Raw genomic sequence first — 21,757 nt, forward strand, 5'->3', positions numbered from 1 at the left:
TGTATAAATCAATTAAATTAATTAATATCGATAAGATATTACTTTACCCTACCTTTGCAGTTTTGAGAAAAATACCAAATAAATTAAATTTATTTATCGTATTTTCTTTGAAGTTCCTTTTTGCTTTTAATGTATATTAAAATAAACAAAATGCGTTATAAATAAATGATTGTAAATTTAAAAAATAATCTAGCTTAAGGTAGCTGAAACAGATAAAAAAAAACATATTAATTATACCAATTTAAAAAGCAGACAAGCTTGAGATTAGTCAATTAGAATTTTCAATACTAGTCCTTTATATAGGTTCCGATCGAAGCGATTTTTAACATTAAAAAAATTAACATGTAGTTAAGTCTGCAATAGAAGAAATATTTTAAGTACCTAAAGTGTTTGATCGATAATCATTATATAAATATAATTAATAAATAAAACGAGAAACGAGCACAGAGAAATCAGTAGCTCCGGAAATGCTAAATATAATAAACACGTTAGAGCGTAGTCGTTAATACGTCCATTTAATAATGATCGTTATTAAAACGCTATAAAAAATATATATCGTTTTACCCTTATTGGTTGGCTCATATGTAGCAAAAATATAAATATCCGTTATCCGACTGATGAATCAATAAAAACATTGGATAGGTTAGGTTTTTAAATATAATTATCCCAAAATAATTCATTAAAAAAAAAATCCCTTTTTTCTTTTGTTTAAGATATTTAATACAACTTCATATTATGGTTACTATTAATTGTGTAAAATTTAATATAATTTTTTCAGTTAAAATTCTAAATCAAAATCAAAAATTTTAATGAAACGTTTCTAAAAAATGGTAATAAATTTTGAAAACGTTAGATAAATCAAATTTTAAAACAAACTTAAGAAACCCATATTTTTAATATCTTTAAAAACTAAAAATAAAACATAATAAGTTTCTTAAAATATTTTTTTAAATTAAAAAAATTACAGGACATAAAATTATTATTAAAAAAAAAAAATAATAAAAATATTTTTTTTTTCCAAAAAAACTAAAGAACTATCAATTTGGAATTACATAATCAATAATAATATAAACGCCAAACGAAGCAAACGGCTTAGATTTAAAATAATACAGACGACTTAATATTTTAACAATACAAACAGTAAATGAAATTACTTCTTTACAAACTTTAATTTTACTGGAATTTGTCACTTACACGTACACCTCATCGTTGCATTAAACCTTTTCAAATAACTAAGTCTGTGACTCCAAGAAATTTAAGGTATTTAAATTTAACTCAGTATCTATCTATCATATTGAACTAATATAATAGATAGATATCGAATTAAATAATAATATAATGCATAGCCAAATTGATTTTATTTAAACAGATTGATGTTATTTCCTGTAATTAGTAATAAATAATACGTTGTCGGTAAATAGACCAAAAGATTTTAAAGTTGAAATGATATATTTATATACTATATAATATGTATTTATCAATACTTAGCTTACTATATTAAAATGGATTATAAAAATAATCAATAATTAATTTTACATATAACATCATCAATTTCAAATTAACAACATCAAATCGGAAAGCGAGGTAAAACGTGCTATAATTAGTATTAAAATTATAATATATATTTTAAAACTGATGAAATAATCAGAAATGTATAGACAAAAAGTATTGATTGATAATAATCTTTAAGATTAGGAAAAATTACATGTTATATTTACATAAATCAAAATTTATTTTGTACCAAATATAAATGAATTGTCTTGTATAGTTTGTTAATGTATTAAAGTATTTTTTTTATTTTTATAACTTTCGTTTTATGGTCTGAACTTAAAACAACTTTATAATATAGCTTGTTATAAATGGAAAAAAAATCACAACTCGAAATTCTTATGAAAAAAATTCTACAAATTATTTTTACTTTTACTTACGAAAAATCAGAATACAAAAAAATATTAATTATTATGAAATAAAAAAAAACCAAGCATACAAAAGAATAGTAAAATTGTTCTAGATAGAATTATTAAAATTAGCAGTGAATAATGTGTATTATAAGGGATAACATTTAATATGCATTTTAAAAACATAGCTCATAAAATAATATTTTTATAATTTGTCTGATACAACATTATTATAGTATACTGCTGTTTTAAACTTTACAAAATACCTACATAATTGTTTTGTGAAATTTTTTATACCGAGTGTTTAATCGATTAATATAGAACTAAAAAATTACATTTTGAGTGACTATGATCATCTATTGATTCTTTTTTTTTGTTTACTAAATTAAAATATTATATTGTTATGCAGTAAGTAATACTAAATTGTATATCTAGTTTCCTATGAAAATTATTTGGAACTCGGTCATATAATCTAATTTACGTATACAATTGTTTTGAACACATGAAAAAGGTTGTACAGTTTGAAAATATAATTAATTACTTCACTGAAATAACGTTGATTTGGTATTGATATAACCACTATTTTTGCATTTAGCTTCGGTTAATCCCTCTGTTATGTTTAGGTACCACGGACTATAATATAGTCCCTCTAAATCTCGATTTTATAGAGTATCAATACTATTGAAATTGGTCACTAAAATAGAATAAATAAAAACTAATACCTACTACTTAATGTTTATGTTAAAAAGAGAACAAACAATTAATGAGTCATTAATAATGACAAACGATCAGCAAATACTGTAATAGCTGCCTGTTCTACAGTTTACATTTTTAATTCATATTATTCAATTTAATATCAGCAAGAAAATTACTAAAAATAATAAATGAAGGCGGGTAAGAATAAACATTAGGTATATGGTTAGATAACGTTTAAAATTGAGCACATCATAAAGTAAAACAAAATATAAATAAATAAAAACAAAATAAATAATTAACGTTCATAAACTCAAACGAATTATAAAAATTAAATTAAACTCCGAATTCCCACAGTTTTAGTAGAATGATAATTGAATTTTTTTCTCGGAAGGCTGCAATATGCCCTACGCTTATTTAAAACCCCATCGAAATTTCAATTAGTTTTTAGTTCAATTATTCAATCATTGATTCTAAACATTAAAACAAATCATGATAATATACATAAATCATAAATAATGGTTGTGATTAACAAATTTAATGTTTTTATTTCTTACGACTTACGCCTATCCAATGTTTTTTTTTTCATCTCTCGTTTATTTATAGAAATGGAACAAGTCATTTTTGTTTTATAAATTCAACAATTTTAGTTCTACCGACTACTTACAAAGTGAAAAATTTAAATAGCATTATTTTTGAAACTCGAAATTCAGAAAAGTTTATACGTTATCGCTCTGAAAATCGAGTAATATAAAACTACTTGTTACTCAGTTACTCATTACCTAATTACTACTTCTATAATAATATACCTAATATAATAATTTATATATTATATATTATAATATTATATTTTCAGTCTGAAGCCAAACGCTTTAATTTTGTATACAAAATCAATATAAACAAAAATATCAGTTAAATTAATTGTATTAGGTATAATTATAACTTAAATTTATAAGTTATAATTGTATAATATAATTACAATTAAAATTATTATCAGTATGAATAAAAACTATCATTTTTCGAGATATAGCTCAACGAAGCTTCACGACTATGACTATACTTGTCGACGAGCAATATAAAAAAAACTTAACAAAATTATGATGGCAGTTTTGTAAATTTAAACATTTTAATTATACAATTTAAATTTAAAATTATTGGATGCTAAATAAATAAACCAAACGACAGAGACGCTACGGCTATCAAATTCTCGTAAGATATCGCTGCAATTGGGCCACACTCTATAATCTAACAGTAATTTAAATCTGTTGGATTTTATAATATACTATTCATGATATTATAATTTACACATATTGGGTTTGAAACTTTGAATGTATAATCACTGATTTATATAATAGTAGTTGCCAATCGGTATTCATATTACATGTACCTAACACAAATACACTTAACACACATATCATTTAATAAATATAAATGTTGTTTTTGTGAATTACTGTTGAATTATCTAGAAGACGATGTGCCTTATTGTGATGTCATCCAAAACGATTTGCTTATGTGACCGATACACTTGTTCAACAACCTTCACAAACAACTTTATAAGGTGTATGTCAGAAAATACTGGCAATGGTGACAATGTTCGCGGTTCGGCTGCGCTACGAACCACATATTATGGTACAGCAACATCGGACGCACACTCGTGTATTTTAAAAAATTAAATAACTATTTACACTTAGTCTATATGACGGGTCAGCGACTCACGAACAAACCGATCTGATATATTCAATAATTTACAGTGTAATACTAAAAAGTAAAAATAAATCGCATCTATTTTTTTCGGTATTACGCTATATTAATTAGATACTCGTAGAATTTTTCAAACCTGCCACCTATATTACAATATGGAAATGCAATAAATTATATTTTTTTTAAAAAAAAACATATATATGACATCAAATAGTATATTTATACCGACAAAGAACTTTTTAATAGTATGACAAAATATGTGCATCCTACCTTGAAAGCGAGTAATTCTCGGAAAACCTATCGTAAAGCTCAGCGCTAAAATATATCTAATCTCGCAAATGGCAAAGCCAAAACAAAAGTCTTGCAAATAGAGATCCATTGCCAATATTTCATCACGTTTCACAAGAGTATACAGATGCGAAAACGGTGTGACCGAAAAACAGAAAGTGAATAAGTACAGGAAATAAATTAACACAGGACACGAGGACTGTATCATAAGAAACTTCTGACGAAAATATCACACATATATAATAAAGATTATGTTAAAAGATCACGATACCACTTTCTTTTAAGTCAACAATGAAGATTATTAGTAAGTAAAGTGATTAAGTAAACCGTTTATTAAAATATCATATTATGCATACCTAATTAATAATATAATATTATAGTAAATTTATTGTTTGTGTTCATATATTATACAAACTCACTTTATAATCATATTATTCTCCTCTGGCCATCACTTACCTGAACGGTGAGACTTACATAATTACTTGATTTCTTAATGAAAATAAGTTTTAAACTTTTAAATTATTTACATAAATTAACTCTTTAAGTTGACTATCTCAGATTTTTAAAAAACGCAAAAACGAATATTTTAGCCGTTTGCTTCACGTTAAGTTAACTATACCATAATGTATTAGGTATAATATATTATAGTATGGACTAAATATATTTTAATAATTGTGGTTATCGAGTACTGTAATAATTAGGTAACCAAAATTTTTTCCTCTAGGTGTACAATTGATACCTGATACCAGAATACTTTGTCTAGTTGATACTGCTACACAAGGATACCGGTAAACTAGTCGGAGACCTATAAAAGAACCCACAAGAGTTAACGTGGAAAGGCTCCTTGGAAGACCACTCCTAATTGCATACCTTCTGGGCATGCTTTGTATGCTTAAGAAGAAAACCAACTCCAAAGAGCTGACGTGTCCAAGATGTAATCATTGGTGGCATCGCCATCTTATGACTTATGAGGTAAACGAAACTCTATGGATGGTGTACTTAGCTCGACTTCAAGTATAAACTCCGGTCAGTACGTGAAGTTTACAGTCGTCTGGAACCACGATAGAATGGATTTTTCCTATCTTTACTTTGTTATATCAAATGTATATAAATGATAGATGAAGTATATACTTCGGCCACTATAGCACACGTATTGTTATCACAATAATTTTGTTTATTTGTCCAGTTGTTATTATATACAAATTAATACAATAAACGATGCAACTATAAGAGGGAAGTAATAAGCTATTGTGGTTGCTACCTCTGTTTTGATACCGCGAGCAAAAAAAAAGACTTGTAAATTTGACAGGTACAAACAATTAATCACAGATAATATTATTTTTTCATATATTTTTAAAAATATAATTATATTATATAGAGTACACAATTTCAGATGAACCATATAATATGACTTTATGACCGCTATTTAGATTAATTTATCGTATTTAACTACAACATGAAGTGTACACTATACCGTGTACACAATATGTATTTGTAAAATACTAAAATCTAAATAAACCCTCAGTTACTTAGTACCACACGGCATAACATACAAACATATAATAAATTATTTAACATTATAGTCACTTCAATTATTCTTATGCATCCAATATTTATGTATAATATATAACGTGTGTAAACTGTAAGTACTAAATCTGCAGTGGTATTATATTGTTGTCGACGATGGTATTATAATGGGTATAGCGTATAGGGTGCGAATATGGCGGGGCAAAAGACAAAAGAGCAGTGTTATGGCTTATATGGACGGTGGAAAAATCAAAAAACAATGTTCGTTCTCTATAATATTATATAATACATATTTAATGTAATAACACATTCAACTTTTATACGACTCGTTTAAAACAGAATTAACAAATATTACACTTCCGTGAATACTTACTGCAGTCGTCAGGTCAAGTCTTTTTTTTCAAAATTAGTATATTATTTGCATTGACTTTAATGAATTAAAAATTGTACTTATTTTTTATTTATTTATTTTTTAATAATTGATCATCCATAAATTATAATTGGAAAAATGAAGAAAAATATTGTATTATAATAAAATAAATGGATATTTTAATCAAACCAAAACGTTGGCATAAAGTAAGTACAATTTAGTGAGTAATGCAAAAATCAAAATGGATTATACGTTTTATACTTGAAGTTATTCTAAAGTAATGACTATGGCAATAATTTATAGTTGAGAGAAAAGTATTATAATATATAATTATATTTATAAAAACTAAGTACAAAAAAAAATATGTATGTTACATACGAATATACATTTCATAGATACAATAAAATATATCGATTAGCAAAAATTATCGAAAGATTAATTTTAGAAGTATCATGATATAAAGTAATCTGTTTTAAAATACAATTTTTAATTTGACTACAATGCATCTATTTATCTGTGTTGTAAATATTATTAACAAAAAAAATAAGAAAAAAATGTATTATCAAGAGGAAGTGATGTGTTTTTTCCGTCTACGAGCAGTAAATATAACAAACTTACATTTAGCAAAATCCATTTTGTTGTTAGTTTTAATATTAGGTACAATAAATTGACCTATAATTATCAAATTTAAAGGTAAGTATATTTACTGTTTCTTCTTTTAAGTTTTTTTTTTGTACCTTTTTATTAAAATGAGCTATGAGTATCTAAAAATATTAATATTTATATTTTAAAAATTATCATAACATTCATAACTTTCTTTGAAATTAAAATAACGAAAATACTCTACAAAAAGACAAAGACAATATTATTACATTTATTTTACGTTTGTTTTACTTTTCTTAAGATGTCTAATCAATTAACTCAAGCATAATTTATTTACAGTCTAAAAAGTTTACAAATTATTTTAAAGTCTACTAGTAAACGATTTCATCATAATAAAACCATTTAAAATCAAAACTTTGATTAAACTACTTATTTCAAATAAAATATTTAAAAAAAACATAAATTGTATGTGTTATATAAAAAATTACGGATCAATATAATTTGAATATATTATTATGTTTTTATTTTTTATTTTTTTTTTAAGTGTTGTTTAAAATCGTCAATACAAAATTAAAAATATTTAAAATAAAATGCATACATTTCTAATGACAAATCGTAAGATTCTAATGTTTTAGTTTACTACTTTAACGAAATTGTGTGGATTACATATACATGTAACGTTATTTTCTGTGAACACTAAAATAACAAAACATATGAACGAAATTCCACAGACAATATTACCCAAAACTTATTACTACAAAGTAAATTAAAAATACTAACCTTATCCAGTATGATTACATTTCTCCACAGTATGTAAGTAAATGTAAGTCTCTTTCGTGTTAAATCACTTCTCGTCTTGCTTTTAGTAATTGGTTTGAGTAACCCCTGTGGCCAAAATCTCACAATCGTAAATTTTAATTTTAAGTCGCTATAGTTGTGTATGTATACGTCATACCATGTAATGATGACATTGGTCTCGTCAAATATTTTTTTTTCCGTTATAAAATTATATATAAACCGTTAAAATTAACGATGATATTTAAAAATTAACAAATCAATATATAGCTAATAAGCAGTGAACTCAATAATCTTTTCGACATCTTTAAGGATCTAATAAATATTTATGCATGTGTGGACGTTGGACGAAGACATAGGCGTATTGAACTATTTAAGTGTCAAGTTCTTAAGTCAGTATATAATATGTTGAAATTAAAAAAGGTTCAAAAACAATATAATATCCACGCCGTCGGGTTCATCGATAAAGAATTACGATGGTCGACGGATAATATCGTTCCATTAGCGTATCATTATCGTTTAGTAATATCGACCTAGGAGCATCGGTCGCGTATAGCGGTGGAGTTCTTTGTCCAGTGCCGCCTGTTCGCGGTGTATCGGGACCAAAATCGATTGCAGTAACCGGGACCAGTGTTTGGGAATCACTGCGAGTGGCATTCGGTGTGTGTGTTAGTGTGTATGTATGTGTGTGTGTGTGTGTGTGTGTGTGTGTGTGTGTGTGTGTGTGTGTGTGTGTGTTGGCCTCGATTTCCCCTCATGTTTGGCATTTTTTCTTTTTCTATACTTCTTTCTTTTTGTCGAACATTCGCTCCGACGCTGCAAAATAAAATGAATGAAAAATACAGAGAGTATAAGAGAGAAACGCAAAAAGAAATAGGTACAACCGAAGAGCCTAATTTGGAGAACGAAAATGCGAACGAGTGAATGGTTTGAAGAGGGCTGGCTTGGATAACTTCCATACACGTCACATATTATACATCAATACTTTAGGTCCCTAATATTAAATAAGTGTACGCATTCTTCTTCAAAAACATCATTCTCGTAATCCTCTAAAATAATAAAAAATAATTTTTTAACTGTAATAATTCGTCGTAGGTATCTGTATGGAGTACCTATACTCTAAGTCATTAGAGCTCCGGTCCAACGACCTGCTGCGCCAAACACAATATATTATACCTATGTATACAGTATACATCATCGTAGTTATTAATATTGTTGACTATTGTTACTATATTGTGGTATTACTCATATGTTATTCCAACTTTATCTGTTTAATGATAATAATTGTCATTGAGTTATTTTTTTTTTTTACATAATACGTTATTTACCATCGAATAAAGTACCTATATTCTACTTAAATAATAGTAGAATACTGTATTCACTGAGTTCACCTGAGTTCACTTTAAGTAGATACACGTTAAAAAATCACATAATTAAAATAATGCCGTAGTAGAAGATACAAGAGATTACCCCATAATAAAAAAAAATGTATTTTTAATATTAAATATTTAAATTGGGTATAATAATTAATAAGTTATTTAATAGAATTATCAAGTACTTAGTACAGTTATGATAAATTAACCACGATTATAGGTAACACTTTCACGTCAGCTGGTTTAATTTGTCATAAAGAGTTTAAGAAATTAAGTTATAAGTTTTGTTTAATTGACTTTGATAATGTCATTGAAATTTTAGGAAGGTTCTATTTTTTACAGTTACAAGAAAAGTGGGAAATCAAAAATCAAAACTCAAAACACAGAGCTTATTATAATATTTTTAATAGTTGTTGTTGAAATTTAGATTATTTACTTTCTTCTTTTAATGAAAGGTTTTTGTCAAATTCAGACAGAATATCTAGTCAAAATAATTTCATAGATTTACATATACTTGTTACCTTCTAAAAAATGCATTAATACATTTTGGTGATGTTAAACCGGCTTATAATTTTAAAAAGACTGTTTAAATAAAATTGTATATACATCCAATATCCATATTAGACGGGGATTTTTAGCCATTAAAAGATAAAGGTGTTTAGGTTTCATAATTTAACTTTATTATTATTATTTTTTATCATGACTTATTTAATTTTATTCTAATTTTTGGTGCTGAGCTATTTTTTTGATGTCTACTAATAAAACAATTTTATTTATTATTTTTATATTTAAAAATGAATTAGTATTACTTACTTAAACTTTGATATGTGTTTTATCATTCTAAAATTATTACTTAATTGGTATAAAAGTTAATGCTGTCCCTCAAAAGTATATTTTTGGGCTATATGACTATATTGGTATCCATAACGTTTTCTATTTAAAAAAAGCGGGCAAGTGAGTACCGCTCTGCTGTACATTAGGTGCCGTATGGATCATTATTATATATTATAGGAGTGTTAAATTTGAATCCAATGATAGTTATCATTGTATACGAAAAACGATTTTGAACGAAGATGATTTGTCAGCCTAGGATATAATTTCCAGTGGTTGGTGAAAAAAGTGGTTTATGTTTATGGCCTGAATACACCAAAATTTAAGTTCTTTTATAATTATTGTAAGCTAAACTTATGAAAAATCTTGTATTAAATTTTTAACTCTTAGCTACCTATACAAACATTTTTATGAATTATACCTACAAAATAATTTGCAAATATTCATAATTTTGACGAATTTTTCAAGTATCTACGACTTATACTTTTTGAATAATAACAAATATCAAAAATCGTTTGAGGCAAACTGTTATTTAACGCGGTTTTGTAAAAATTTAAATTTCAAACACTCATAAAAATTTTTTGTCTGAATCCGGTAGAGTTTTTTTTACAGATATTTGAAGAAAAATGTATGGAGAACCTTGTATCAAATTTTCAAAACTTAGTTATAAAGGAAAAAAAATTTATGATTTTTCAACTTCAAAATTACTTGCAAATTTTCGCGTTTTCGACAGATTTCGTAAAAATTTGAACTAAAAACGCTTATAAAAAAAAATTGTGACTAACGATTTTTAATTTTTTTTAGCTACAATAAAAACAACTCTTAAGAAACCTTGTATTAAATTTTCAAAACTTTTTGGTCATCCAAAAATTTTTTATCGACACTTAAAAAAAAATTTCTCAAAAAAATCGAAAATTTCAGTGGTCTATAAATAACTTAAAAAAAGTCAAAATTTTATGAAAATTTAACTGTATATAGATAACACTAACATAAACATTCGGTGAAAATTTCAAGTATTTACATCGACTAGTTTTTGAGTTATAGCAAAATAAAACATTCGATTTTGACGAAAACTGGTTTTGCGTAAAAATTTTGCCGTTTTTCCGTCATTTTTTTTTGTTTTTCTCGATTTTTTTGAAAACTGTTGGAAAATGTTAACTTTTTACCTCTATAATGCATCAAGGATATTCACTTTTACATCGGAAACCACCCCCATTGTTTGAAATTGGAGCATTATTTCGACTAGTTATGCTGTACACAGACACAAAAACAAAAAAAAAAAAAAAAAAAAAAACAAAAAGCGGGCAAGTGAGTACCGCTCTGCTGTACATTAGGTGTCGTATGGATCATTATTATATATTATAGGAGTGTTAAATTTTAATCCAATGATAGTTATCATTGTATACGAAAAACGATTCTGAACGAAGATGATTTGTCAGCCTAGGATATAATTTCTAGTGGTTTTTAATGAAAAAAAAAAAAGGTTTCACATTCTTTAAACAGGTAACTTTTATAATGACGGTTAAAATGTTCTCAATATGGTGTTTCATTATTTTATGTCAACGTTAACTATATTTGACTATAGTGAATTCATGTTAAACTACAATTAGCAAATTGTATCAAATTATTTAAATCACATTTACTTGCATGATGTTGAGAAAAAAAAATGAATGCAATTTAAATAATTAAAGTATAAACAAGCAATTAACCATAACGATCAAATGTAAACTGTTAAGTTCCATTTACTTGAATATATATGTATATACCAGATACCTATTATATATTTAGCGGTTCCTTGAGTACACTCAATGGTAGTACCTACTTAAATTACTTATTTTATTTGATACAATTTGTGACTTAATGTCATTTCTTTATTTATAAGTTATGAATATTGTTAATTTTGAAAATGTTTTTCTAGCATGATTAACTAAAACAACCATATTATAATAAACATACATGAATCATAGTAATTATATTTCTATAGTATGGACCTAAATAAATAATTTATCTAAAATTATAAATATTTGTTGAAGTAGTTAAAAAGGTAAGGTTAAGAAAAAATGTATGTTCCTTCAGTAATTTCCAGTGATCTTTAAATAAAAAATGATTATTTGTACATAACTATATAGATATATTAATGTGTTATTAAGTTAGTAGTTGAATAAAAATTCAAACGAACCAGTATGATATTAATTGTAATCACTGTTGTAAGTAACTTTTGATTCAATTACTGTATAAAAATATATACTTTTGCAAATAAGTGATGAGAGTAATAGAAAAGTTAGGAGAACTAGAAAGGGGAATTAAGCGCATCCCATATTTATACATACGTATTTTACAATCTTTTTTTACCTAATTTTTATTTGTAATATAAACCTAAAAAGTGCATCTTCTTTTAAAATACCTAAAAATACATAAAAATTTATTATTTTTCATCAATGTAAACAAAATATAATTTTTATCTTTGGTATATCGTACGATAAAAAATAAATAAAATTCATCACATATAACTAAATATATTTTAAATTTTTACTCTTAAAAAAAACACTTTATAGTCCACACTGCATGAAGTTCCATTGCTGAATGGATTTTTCAATCAAGTCAACAATCACCTGCAGTAACCCCATACAAAATTTATACTTATTATAAAGATATACTTATTTATAAATCATAATTATACCAATAAATAAAAAAAAAAAAATATGGCTGTAAATTTTAAGAGAATAGCAAATAGTTAATAATTACTCAAATAAAAAAATTATACCTATATTATATAGTTTTAGGTTTTTTATTATTAGTAAATACCTAGTATTTCACTACAAACGGCTCAACTTTTTTTAATATATAAACTTTTACTTTTTTCAGCAAGCCAGTAACAAATAAAATTGAAAAGCTTAGGAGATTCCTATCAAAGAAAAAATATATTAAAAAAACAAACAGTGCGCTAACATCTTCTTAAGGATATTTTGTTAAATACTACTTTAACTTAAAGTCAAAATTTTATTTTATAGACAGTAAGTAATTATATATCCTATTGGCTATTTATGGCGTACATTTATAATGTATATCAATAACCAATAGATAAAATATGTGTTTAAGGTTAAAATAGTTTTGTTGAATTTATGTAATTATAATGTTAAATCTAGAAAAAAAATAATATTTTAGGGGGGTGTGGGGGTGAAGCCTCCCACAAGTCTGTCCAACCTAGAAACTGATTGCAACCCTAACAATTTAGCCCAATTACGACACTGTATATATATATAAAGTGTTTGCAGTACTACAACGCGTTAAGAGAATACATTTTGAATTGTTATGTTTTCAATTTTTATGACATTTGATATGTTTTATAAAATTATTACTCACTTAGACCGAATTTCACAGCAGAGCGAGGCACACTTACACCGAGGCACACTGGCCGCTAGTGTATATATAAAATAGTAAATTGCTGATAACATAACTTTAAAGGTTTACAATACACAAGTCAGGGTAACATTTATAAATATAATATATAAGTTATAGTATAATATACAGGTGATATCCAGCTATGTAGTAAACAAAACTATTAAACTAAACCTATTTCATCACAATAGTTTAGGTATAAATAAAGTAGAGTATAGTGGTCTACAATATCATCAGTAATCAGTTGTACCTAACACAATCACTTTACCGACAAGTCGTTCTTCTCTCTCTCTCAAAGTGTTTTAAACATGGCTGGTTTGGGGGGGGGTTGATTTAATGTTATAGTTCAATCATTGACACCTATAATAACTAGAAGGCAAAATATATAAATACACACAAATATTTTTAGCAATACACCACTGCATTTAAACAGTTATAATGCACACACATTTGAGTTATATATATTATGCATGTGACAAAATATGTTTCAAATCCCTACAATTTATGTTTTTTGAATTACAACAAAATAACTAAAATTGTTAGAGGAAACAACAGAAATATTGTTATTCAATCTAAAATAAATAAATATAATGTATAGTTTTAAGGCAATGATGTTCCCTTTTTATATCCTGGCTAAAAACAAAAAAAAAACAGCATGATTATATTGTAGGGTCAAATCAACAACAGTAAAATACACATTTATAATTTAGTATTAATACACGAATCTCTTATGGCAAGAAATCAATCTTGTATTATAACTGTACGTAAATATTTATTCTGATAATTTATTATTGTAAATCATAATATTGTTATGTCATAGATCGAAGACGATTATTATCTACAAAAAGGAAAACCGCAAAATAATTTCAAAATGAAAAACACATTACTTTATGTAATATTAATTTGTTCATTAATTTATATAGTCAGCACATTCAAATTGCAAAGAAGGACTATGCAGGTATGTACAAAATTCAAAATGTATAATGATGATAATTTTTAGTGTAGCGTACAGTAATTCGGGGCCCTATTACTTTCGCTCAGCTGTCCGTTCGTTTGTCACCAGACGACCAGACTGTATCTCACATTATATCAAATTAATAATTATATGTACCTACACGCACTGATTTTAATCTTTTTTTTTTTTTAAGGAACAAAAAAATATTGACGATATCAAAGTAATTCTTAAAGACTTGAGAAACGTATCAACGTATCAACGTATCATTGACAACTATGAAAAAAATTTAAATAATTCCAGCGTCACCACCCATGAAGTTAACTCAATGGCTGCAACAAAGATAGCTTATGATTTTATTTATAGTACTTTAGAGAAAGTATTTAATAAAGGGGCTACACCGTCAAACTCCATAAATGGAACTAAAAATCATCAAAATATAACATCAAACATATTCAACAATTGCAATATAACATACGTCAATAGTAAAAATAAAATACCACTTAGATGAAGCTTGCTTTTCATCTAAGTGGTTTTATTTTTACTATTGACGTATGTTATATTGCAATTGTTGAATATGTTTGATGTATTTGAGATACATTTGATGTGTTGTTAATAGTTTGATGATTTTGAGTTCCATTTATTGAGTTCGTGCAGCCCCTTCATTAAATACTTTTTCTAAAGTACTATAATTAAAATCATATACATTATTATATATATGTATATTATTATTATTTTTTTGTACAATACTGTAAAATTTTCTATTTACTCTGACAATAAAGTGCTTAAATAATTGATATTAAACCTACTATACTTAATGTTTATTGTTTATTTGTATGATAATATGTAAGATATACTGTTTAATGACAGTATTGAATGTTAATATGTTGTATAAAAATAGTAGGTAAAAAAGTTTTTTCTTATCGTGGTTTTATTCCACGGTTGTACGATGTAGATTAGACAATCGTACGCTACCACACAAACAATATTTATTTTCAGAGATAAGTTAGAACAACACAACTGGCTGCGATTATTTTACATTATCATCATATTTTATCAAATGTAATTTAATATCAATACATTAAGCATCATTCTTGTATACCTGTGCATTATAGTTTTTGCCGATTATAAAATAAATTATTCGTATTTACTATTTACTTTTGTGTATTTATGAAGTTGTGCTCATGTAATATAATATATTACATGAAATACAAATTGTTTTCAAACCAATACATAGTTATTCGTTAAGCAAATCTGTTATTTAATCAAATTTCTTTAAATAATATAGTTTTATTTAAACAATGTGTAATAATACCAAAGAAGAAGATATTGTTGAAAAATGGGGTTTGCCATTAAAAGAATTATATACATTGGCGCTTAAGTTTTTTAAGGGTATGTTAAAAGTTTTTTTAAAACATTTTTTATCAATGTTTAAAGAAAACAAACCTAGAAAAATTGATAATTTCAAATGTCTATTTGAATCGGGAATTTCAAAAAGGCTCATATCTGAAAATTAAAATTAAAAACAGAGATTAGTCTTTTCCGAAATTTTTCTAAAAATAGGATATTTCATTACTATAGAAAACGGATATGGTCCCTTTTCGCTCATAAAGTATCGGTCTGTATGTAAATGAAAAAAATACAGAAAAATTTATTTTGGTAAAAATTCGAGATGGCCCTTTTCGAAAATCCCGATTCATTTATATTTTACAGCTTAAAACAAGTTAAAAAAGCGGGAAAGTGAGTACCGCTCTGCTGTACATTAGGTGCCGTATGGATCATTATTATATATTATAGGAGTGTTAAATTTGAATCCAATGATAGACGATAGTTATCATTGTATACGAAAAACGATTCTGAACCAAGATGATTTGTCAACCTAGGATATAATTTCCAGTTGTTGGTGAAAAAGGTGGTTTATGTTTTAATGGCCTGAATACACCAAAATTTAAGTTCTTTTATAATAATTGTAAGCTAAACTTATGAAAAATCTTGTATTAAATTTTCAACTCTTAGCTACCTATACAAATATTTTTATGAATTATACCTACAAAATAATTTGCAAATATTCATAATTTTGACGAATTTTCGTCAAAATTTGAACTTCAAATGCTAATAAAAAAAAATTGTGCCTATGTATTCTTATAATTTTTTAATCACTATAATAATAACTTATGAGGATTTTTGTATTAAATTTTCAAGTATTTTGATAGGGCCAAAAAGATTTTATCGACACATAAAAAAACAATTTTCAGAAAAATTGAAAATTTCAGTTGTCTATAAATAGCTCAAAAAAAGTCAAAATATTTTGAAAATTAAATCACGTAAAGAAAACGCGAATCTTAATAACTGGTAAAATTTTCAAGTATCTACGACTTATACTTTTGAATTATAACAAATATCAAAAATCGTTTGAGGCTAAACCGTTATTTAACGCGGTTTTGTAAAAATTTAAATTTCAAACACTCATAAAAATTTTTTGTCTGAATCCGGTAGAGTTTTTTTTTACAGATATTTGAAGAAAAATGTATGGAGGACCTTGTACCAAATTTTCAAAACTTAATTATAAAGGAAAAAAATTTTATGATTTTTCAACTTCAAAATTACTTGCAAATTTTCGAGTTTTCGACAGATTTCGTAAAAATTTGAACTAAAAACGCTTATAAAAAAAAATTGTGACTAACGATTTTTAATTTTTTTTAACTACAATAAAAACAACTCATAAGGAACCTTGTATTAAATTTTCAAAACTTTTTGGTCATAAAAAAATTTTTTATCGACACTTAAAAAAAAATTTCTCAAAAAAATCGAAAATTTCAGTGGTCAAAAATAACTCAAAAAAAGTCAAAAATTTTTGAAAATTTAACTATATACAGATACCACTGACATTAACATTTGGTGAAAATTTCAAGTATTTTCAGCGTTTAGTTTTTGAATTACAACCATAAAAAAAAATCGATTTGGTCGAAAACTGGATTTGCGTAAAAATTGCCGTTTTTCCGTCATTTTTTTTTTGTTTTTCTCGATTTTTTTGAAAACTGTTGGAAAATGTTAACTTTTTACCTCTATAATGCACCAAGGATATTCACTTTTACATCGGAAACCACCCCCATAGTTTGAAATTAGAGCATTATTTCGACTAGTTATGCTGTACACAGACACAAAAACAAAAAAAAAAAAAAAAAAAAAACACACACCATTGTAAAATCAATACATTCATCACTTCGTTCAGAATCTAAAAAACGTAAAAAATGCTCTAAGAGTCTTATAATTTAATATTATTTTATATATTTGAATTTAATGGTATTACAATATTACATATACCTACGCTAAATGAAAAAAAATCTCATGTTTACAAATGCGATAACAATAATAACACAATATTCAACTTCGTATAGATAATGAAAATATTTAAAATAAATTTAAAATAAAATTAAATAAAATAGAATTTCTTAACAAAATCATTAGCTAATCAAGTTTTAAAACACTTGTTAAAATAATAAAATAGCATAGAGGAATGGTATTATGATATAACTATTTAAGTGTTAAATATTCCCTATCTTATAAGCTTAAAAAAAATGTATAATTAAAATAATCAATCATTCACAATACTTATCGTGTTATTAATATTATTCTTAGTAAAAAACTTTTTTATTTTTAACTTTAGTTAAATGATTATTTAAATTTTCCTTTTGTATACCAAATTTATTTTGTGGTAAGATTATTATTATTTTTTTTTTCTTAAATAGTTATGAAAGCACATTAGTGTTTTCTATAAAATGATAAATATATAGTCGAACAATATCGATACAATTATAATACGATAAAATAAGAAAGTATTTTATAATAGATTACAAAAACAATCACTAATATTTATTTATTAGAAGTAGAAACATTATAATGTTATTTAATGTTATTATGTTCTATTGGAATCTTGTGGCATATTATATGTAGGTACTACACCAACAATCATGTCTCGATTACAATCCATCTATTATTAAAAATATTTTGAATGAGGGAGATTCCTTTTGAGGTAATCGCTAAAAAAAGGCTTCACTTCTTAAAATAATTAAATAAAGTTAGTATAATTATGAGTTCATCTTAAAAATAATTCTATAAATGACATTGTTTTTTAATGTGTACTTAAATATAAGCTAAAATAATATATTGAATTATACATTTTTAAGGATTTAACTTTAACGCACATTTTCATAAAAAATATTTTAATAATATACATAATATTAAACTGTTGTTCATTTGATTATACTAAATATACATAGATAAGCTTGAAGAAAAACTTTTTTAAAACAAAAACTAAATGTATTTAAACCCTAACTTAAGAATTTAAAAATTGCATTATTTGATTAAATAAAAATAAATCTTTTATGAATTATGATCTCAATATTATGTCGTATGAAACTAATGAAATTACTATAATCGATCGAGGAACATAAAAAACTTATACACTTATTTGCATACATATTATTATATTTATATACCAAAAATAAATGTTATTAAACACAGTTTGTAAATAACTTCATTCAATATTCTTAGTTCTCAAATCTGTTAATCAGTTTAAGTAACTGCAAAAATACAATTATCAATAAGTACCTTTAGATAATTTTTTGAATTATAGTTTTAATGCTTTTGTTGAATTTCATTGTGTTAAAAGAATTTCGTTCCTTCCATTTTAATCACGCTAGACTACCAACTATGCTGTATTAATAAGTATTATAGTAGTAAGAAAACTGGGACACAAAATCAATAATAAACAAGAGGTAATATTCTAGATATTAACCGGAATATAAATGCATTTTAAGTGTACACACTTACTTTGTAATCAGTTATTAACCATATTTCTTATTTTATAATAGCAAACAATATCTGTTGTACCGATTCAACTGTCAACCATCTTCATCTAAATCAATGGAAAATTGAAGAAATAAACTTATAAAACTAGAAAAAAAATAAATTAATGTAAATGTAAAGTCTTTAATATAAAAATAAATGGAAATTTGTAAGGTAAATGTACAAATAATAAACAATTTTTTTTTTATTCGAATCCTATTTGATATTGTATTTTTTTTATTTTTTATGTAAAGCATACAATTCACCACTCAAAAAAAAGTTTTACTTCACCCGTGCGTACTTGCAACACGTATACTTTTTTTTCATTTCCGAGTAGTTATAACATGAAAAATTTTTTTTTCGAGTTGATTAATATAATGACATTATTTTTACTATTTTTGTTTTTGTTTTTCTCAATTGTTTTATTGTAAGTAATAACGATTTTTATTTATGACTCTATAAGTACCTACCAATTAGATCCAATTTTCTAATAGACCCCACCCTTGAAGATGAAAATTGAAAAAGTTTTATTGCTCCAAATGATGACTAAAATAATTTTTAAAAAATCACACACACACACGCACTCATGATTGGTAAAACTTATACTTTCATTATTGCTCTACTCGGATTATAAGAATTTTAGCATTGATCTATCTAAATTAGGGATTATTCGCTATGTACGTAATAATACTCAACGTTAAAGAAGAAAAAAAAATCTTATCATTTAATGATACTTCATTAATATATGACACTATGAACTTATACTATACTACAAATTCAATACATAATTACACGATTATATTATGTTAAATGTATATTTTTTGTTTATAATATGTTGTATTGTCGAACGAGTGAAAATGAAAATTCTGAGAATCCTATCACAACACCTTGTCATGATAAAAGAACCGGTCTCGATGGCAGGGTTTCACATGAAGATGATGCGCAAAAGGACCAATTTTAGTCGGAGCACGATATTATGTTCACTTGGTGGACAAGAGAAATTATTAAATTTCACATACAAAGTAAACATAATAATAATATTATTCGAATAATATATTATATTTGTGTTTATTTGAGATACCTACGTACCGAATAGGTTCTTCATGAGTTAGAAAAACAACATAAATTCTCGAAAATCATTAAATATTTTAAATTATTTTAACTTTACCCGGGCAAAACGGTAAATTATTTATCTTAATTTAAATGCAAACTAATAGAACTGATATTTATCAAAACGAATACATTTTGTATTTTAATACAAAAATGTTCTCAACTTACTGTTGTACAACTTTTCTCAGGTACAAAGTATAAGTTTTATGCTGTATCTATGGTATAAATTGTGGATGACACTTTAAAAGAAATAATCAACTCCGTTGATCGCTACGTCTGTCATTATAAAAATCAATTGGCTTTTCTTCGCACTATATCAACATTATAATTGACTATCGCGTTGACAAACAAACGCCTAACTCTCAAAAGCAACTTAAATTCGGGTGTATAGGTAACAAAAATATTAAACTTATAGTGTCGAATATAAATACAATGAAAATACTGATACTAAACCACACAAATTGTAATATTAAATTCTAATGAACAAATGGAATCAGAAATAGTTAAATTTTTTAATTAATAATTTTAACTGTAATTTAATCTTCAATATGTATTTGATTTTGTTAGAATGATTTCTATAAACATATACTACAGTCTTCAGTGTACGGAAAATGATGAAATTATGGTTATATCATTATCTAGTAATCAACATTCATCGTTGTTGAATATTATTTATGTTTATTTTTTTTTTAATTATTACTTTTATTGTTATATAATTATTATATTTTATAAATGTGCCTGTACAATATCATTTTTCTTTGAAAGCTCAAATGTTTTAAATTATTGTAAATACAATATAGTGTACACATTAAACATACGATGTATTATATGTATTTTAAATTAAAATTACTAGGTATTTAGTACAATTCACAGTAAAATATAATCCTACTACTTGCATTTGAAAATCAGTAAATCCATAAAAGTTGAAGTGTAGGAATCCATTTCTTATAATTTTGTTACTCAGTATTGAAGAGTGAAAATGAAAACAGTTTAAACCATTTATTATATAACAAAATAAATATATATTTTTTATGTATACATACACTTCCAATAATCAATAACAAAAAACAAAGTTACTTACTTTTAATAAAAATTTTAAATTTTTGATAGTTTGAACGATAAATTCGTTTTCGTCGATTACATTTAGCAAATTCTTTTGAATTTCGTTTAGTTATTTGAGTGTATTTAAAAAAATAACAAAAACTATTTATAAAATAAGGTATAAAAATCAATTATTATACCAAAATCTATATAATATTAATAATTGAATTAATTGAACTTTGGAATGTCTATATATTAAGTTTGTACTTTGTATACTGAATTCATGAGGCCACTCATACAATACTACTAATGTACATTAATTATACCT

At 25.1% G+C, this 21,757-nt stretch overlaps 1 protein-coding gene and 1 long non-coding RNA gene across 3 annotated transcripts; both read left to right on the forward strand.

Moving 5' to 3' along the window:
* Positions 1-13,871: 13,871 nt before the first annotated feature.
* Positions 13,872-15,234, forward strand: LOC126549280 (uncharacterized). Its single transcript, XM_050197976.1, has 3 exons — positions 13,872-14,238; positions 14,299-14,436; positions 14,627-15,234. Exons 1-3 carry the CDS (start codon positions 14,209-14,211, stop codon positions 14,939-14,941), a joined length of 483 nt encoding a protein of 160 aa, XP_050053933.1. The 5' UTR covers positions 13,872-14,208; the 3' UTR covers positions 14,942-15,234.
* A 349-nt stretch (positions 15,235-15,583) lies between these two features.
* Positions 15,584-21,146, forward strand: LOC126549281 (uncharacterized). Of its 2 annotated transcripts, none has more exons than XR_007603430.1 (3): positions 15,584-15,822; positions 19,305-20,300; positions 20,956-21,146. It is a non-coding gene; the product is annotated as an uncharacterized LOC126549281 (long non-coding RNA). The 2 variants fall into 2 exon arrangements; XR_007603429.1 differs by lacking the exon at positions 20,956-21,146 and adding an exon at positions 20,577-20,922.
* The last annotated feature ends 611 nt before the right edge of the window (positions 21,147-21,757 follow it).

The sequence above is a fragment of the Aphis gossypii genome, chromosome 1 (genome assembly GCF_020184175.1).
Source record: "Aphis gossypii isolate Hap1 chromosome 1, ASM2018417v2, whole genome shotgun sequence".
Classification (NCBI taxonomy): Eukaryota; Metazoa; Arthropoda; class Insecta; order Hemiptera; family Aphididae; genus Aphis; species Aphis gossypii.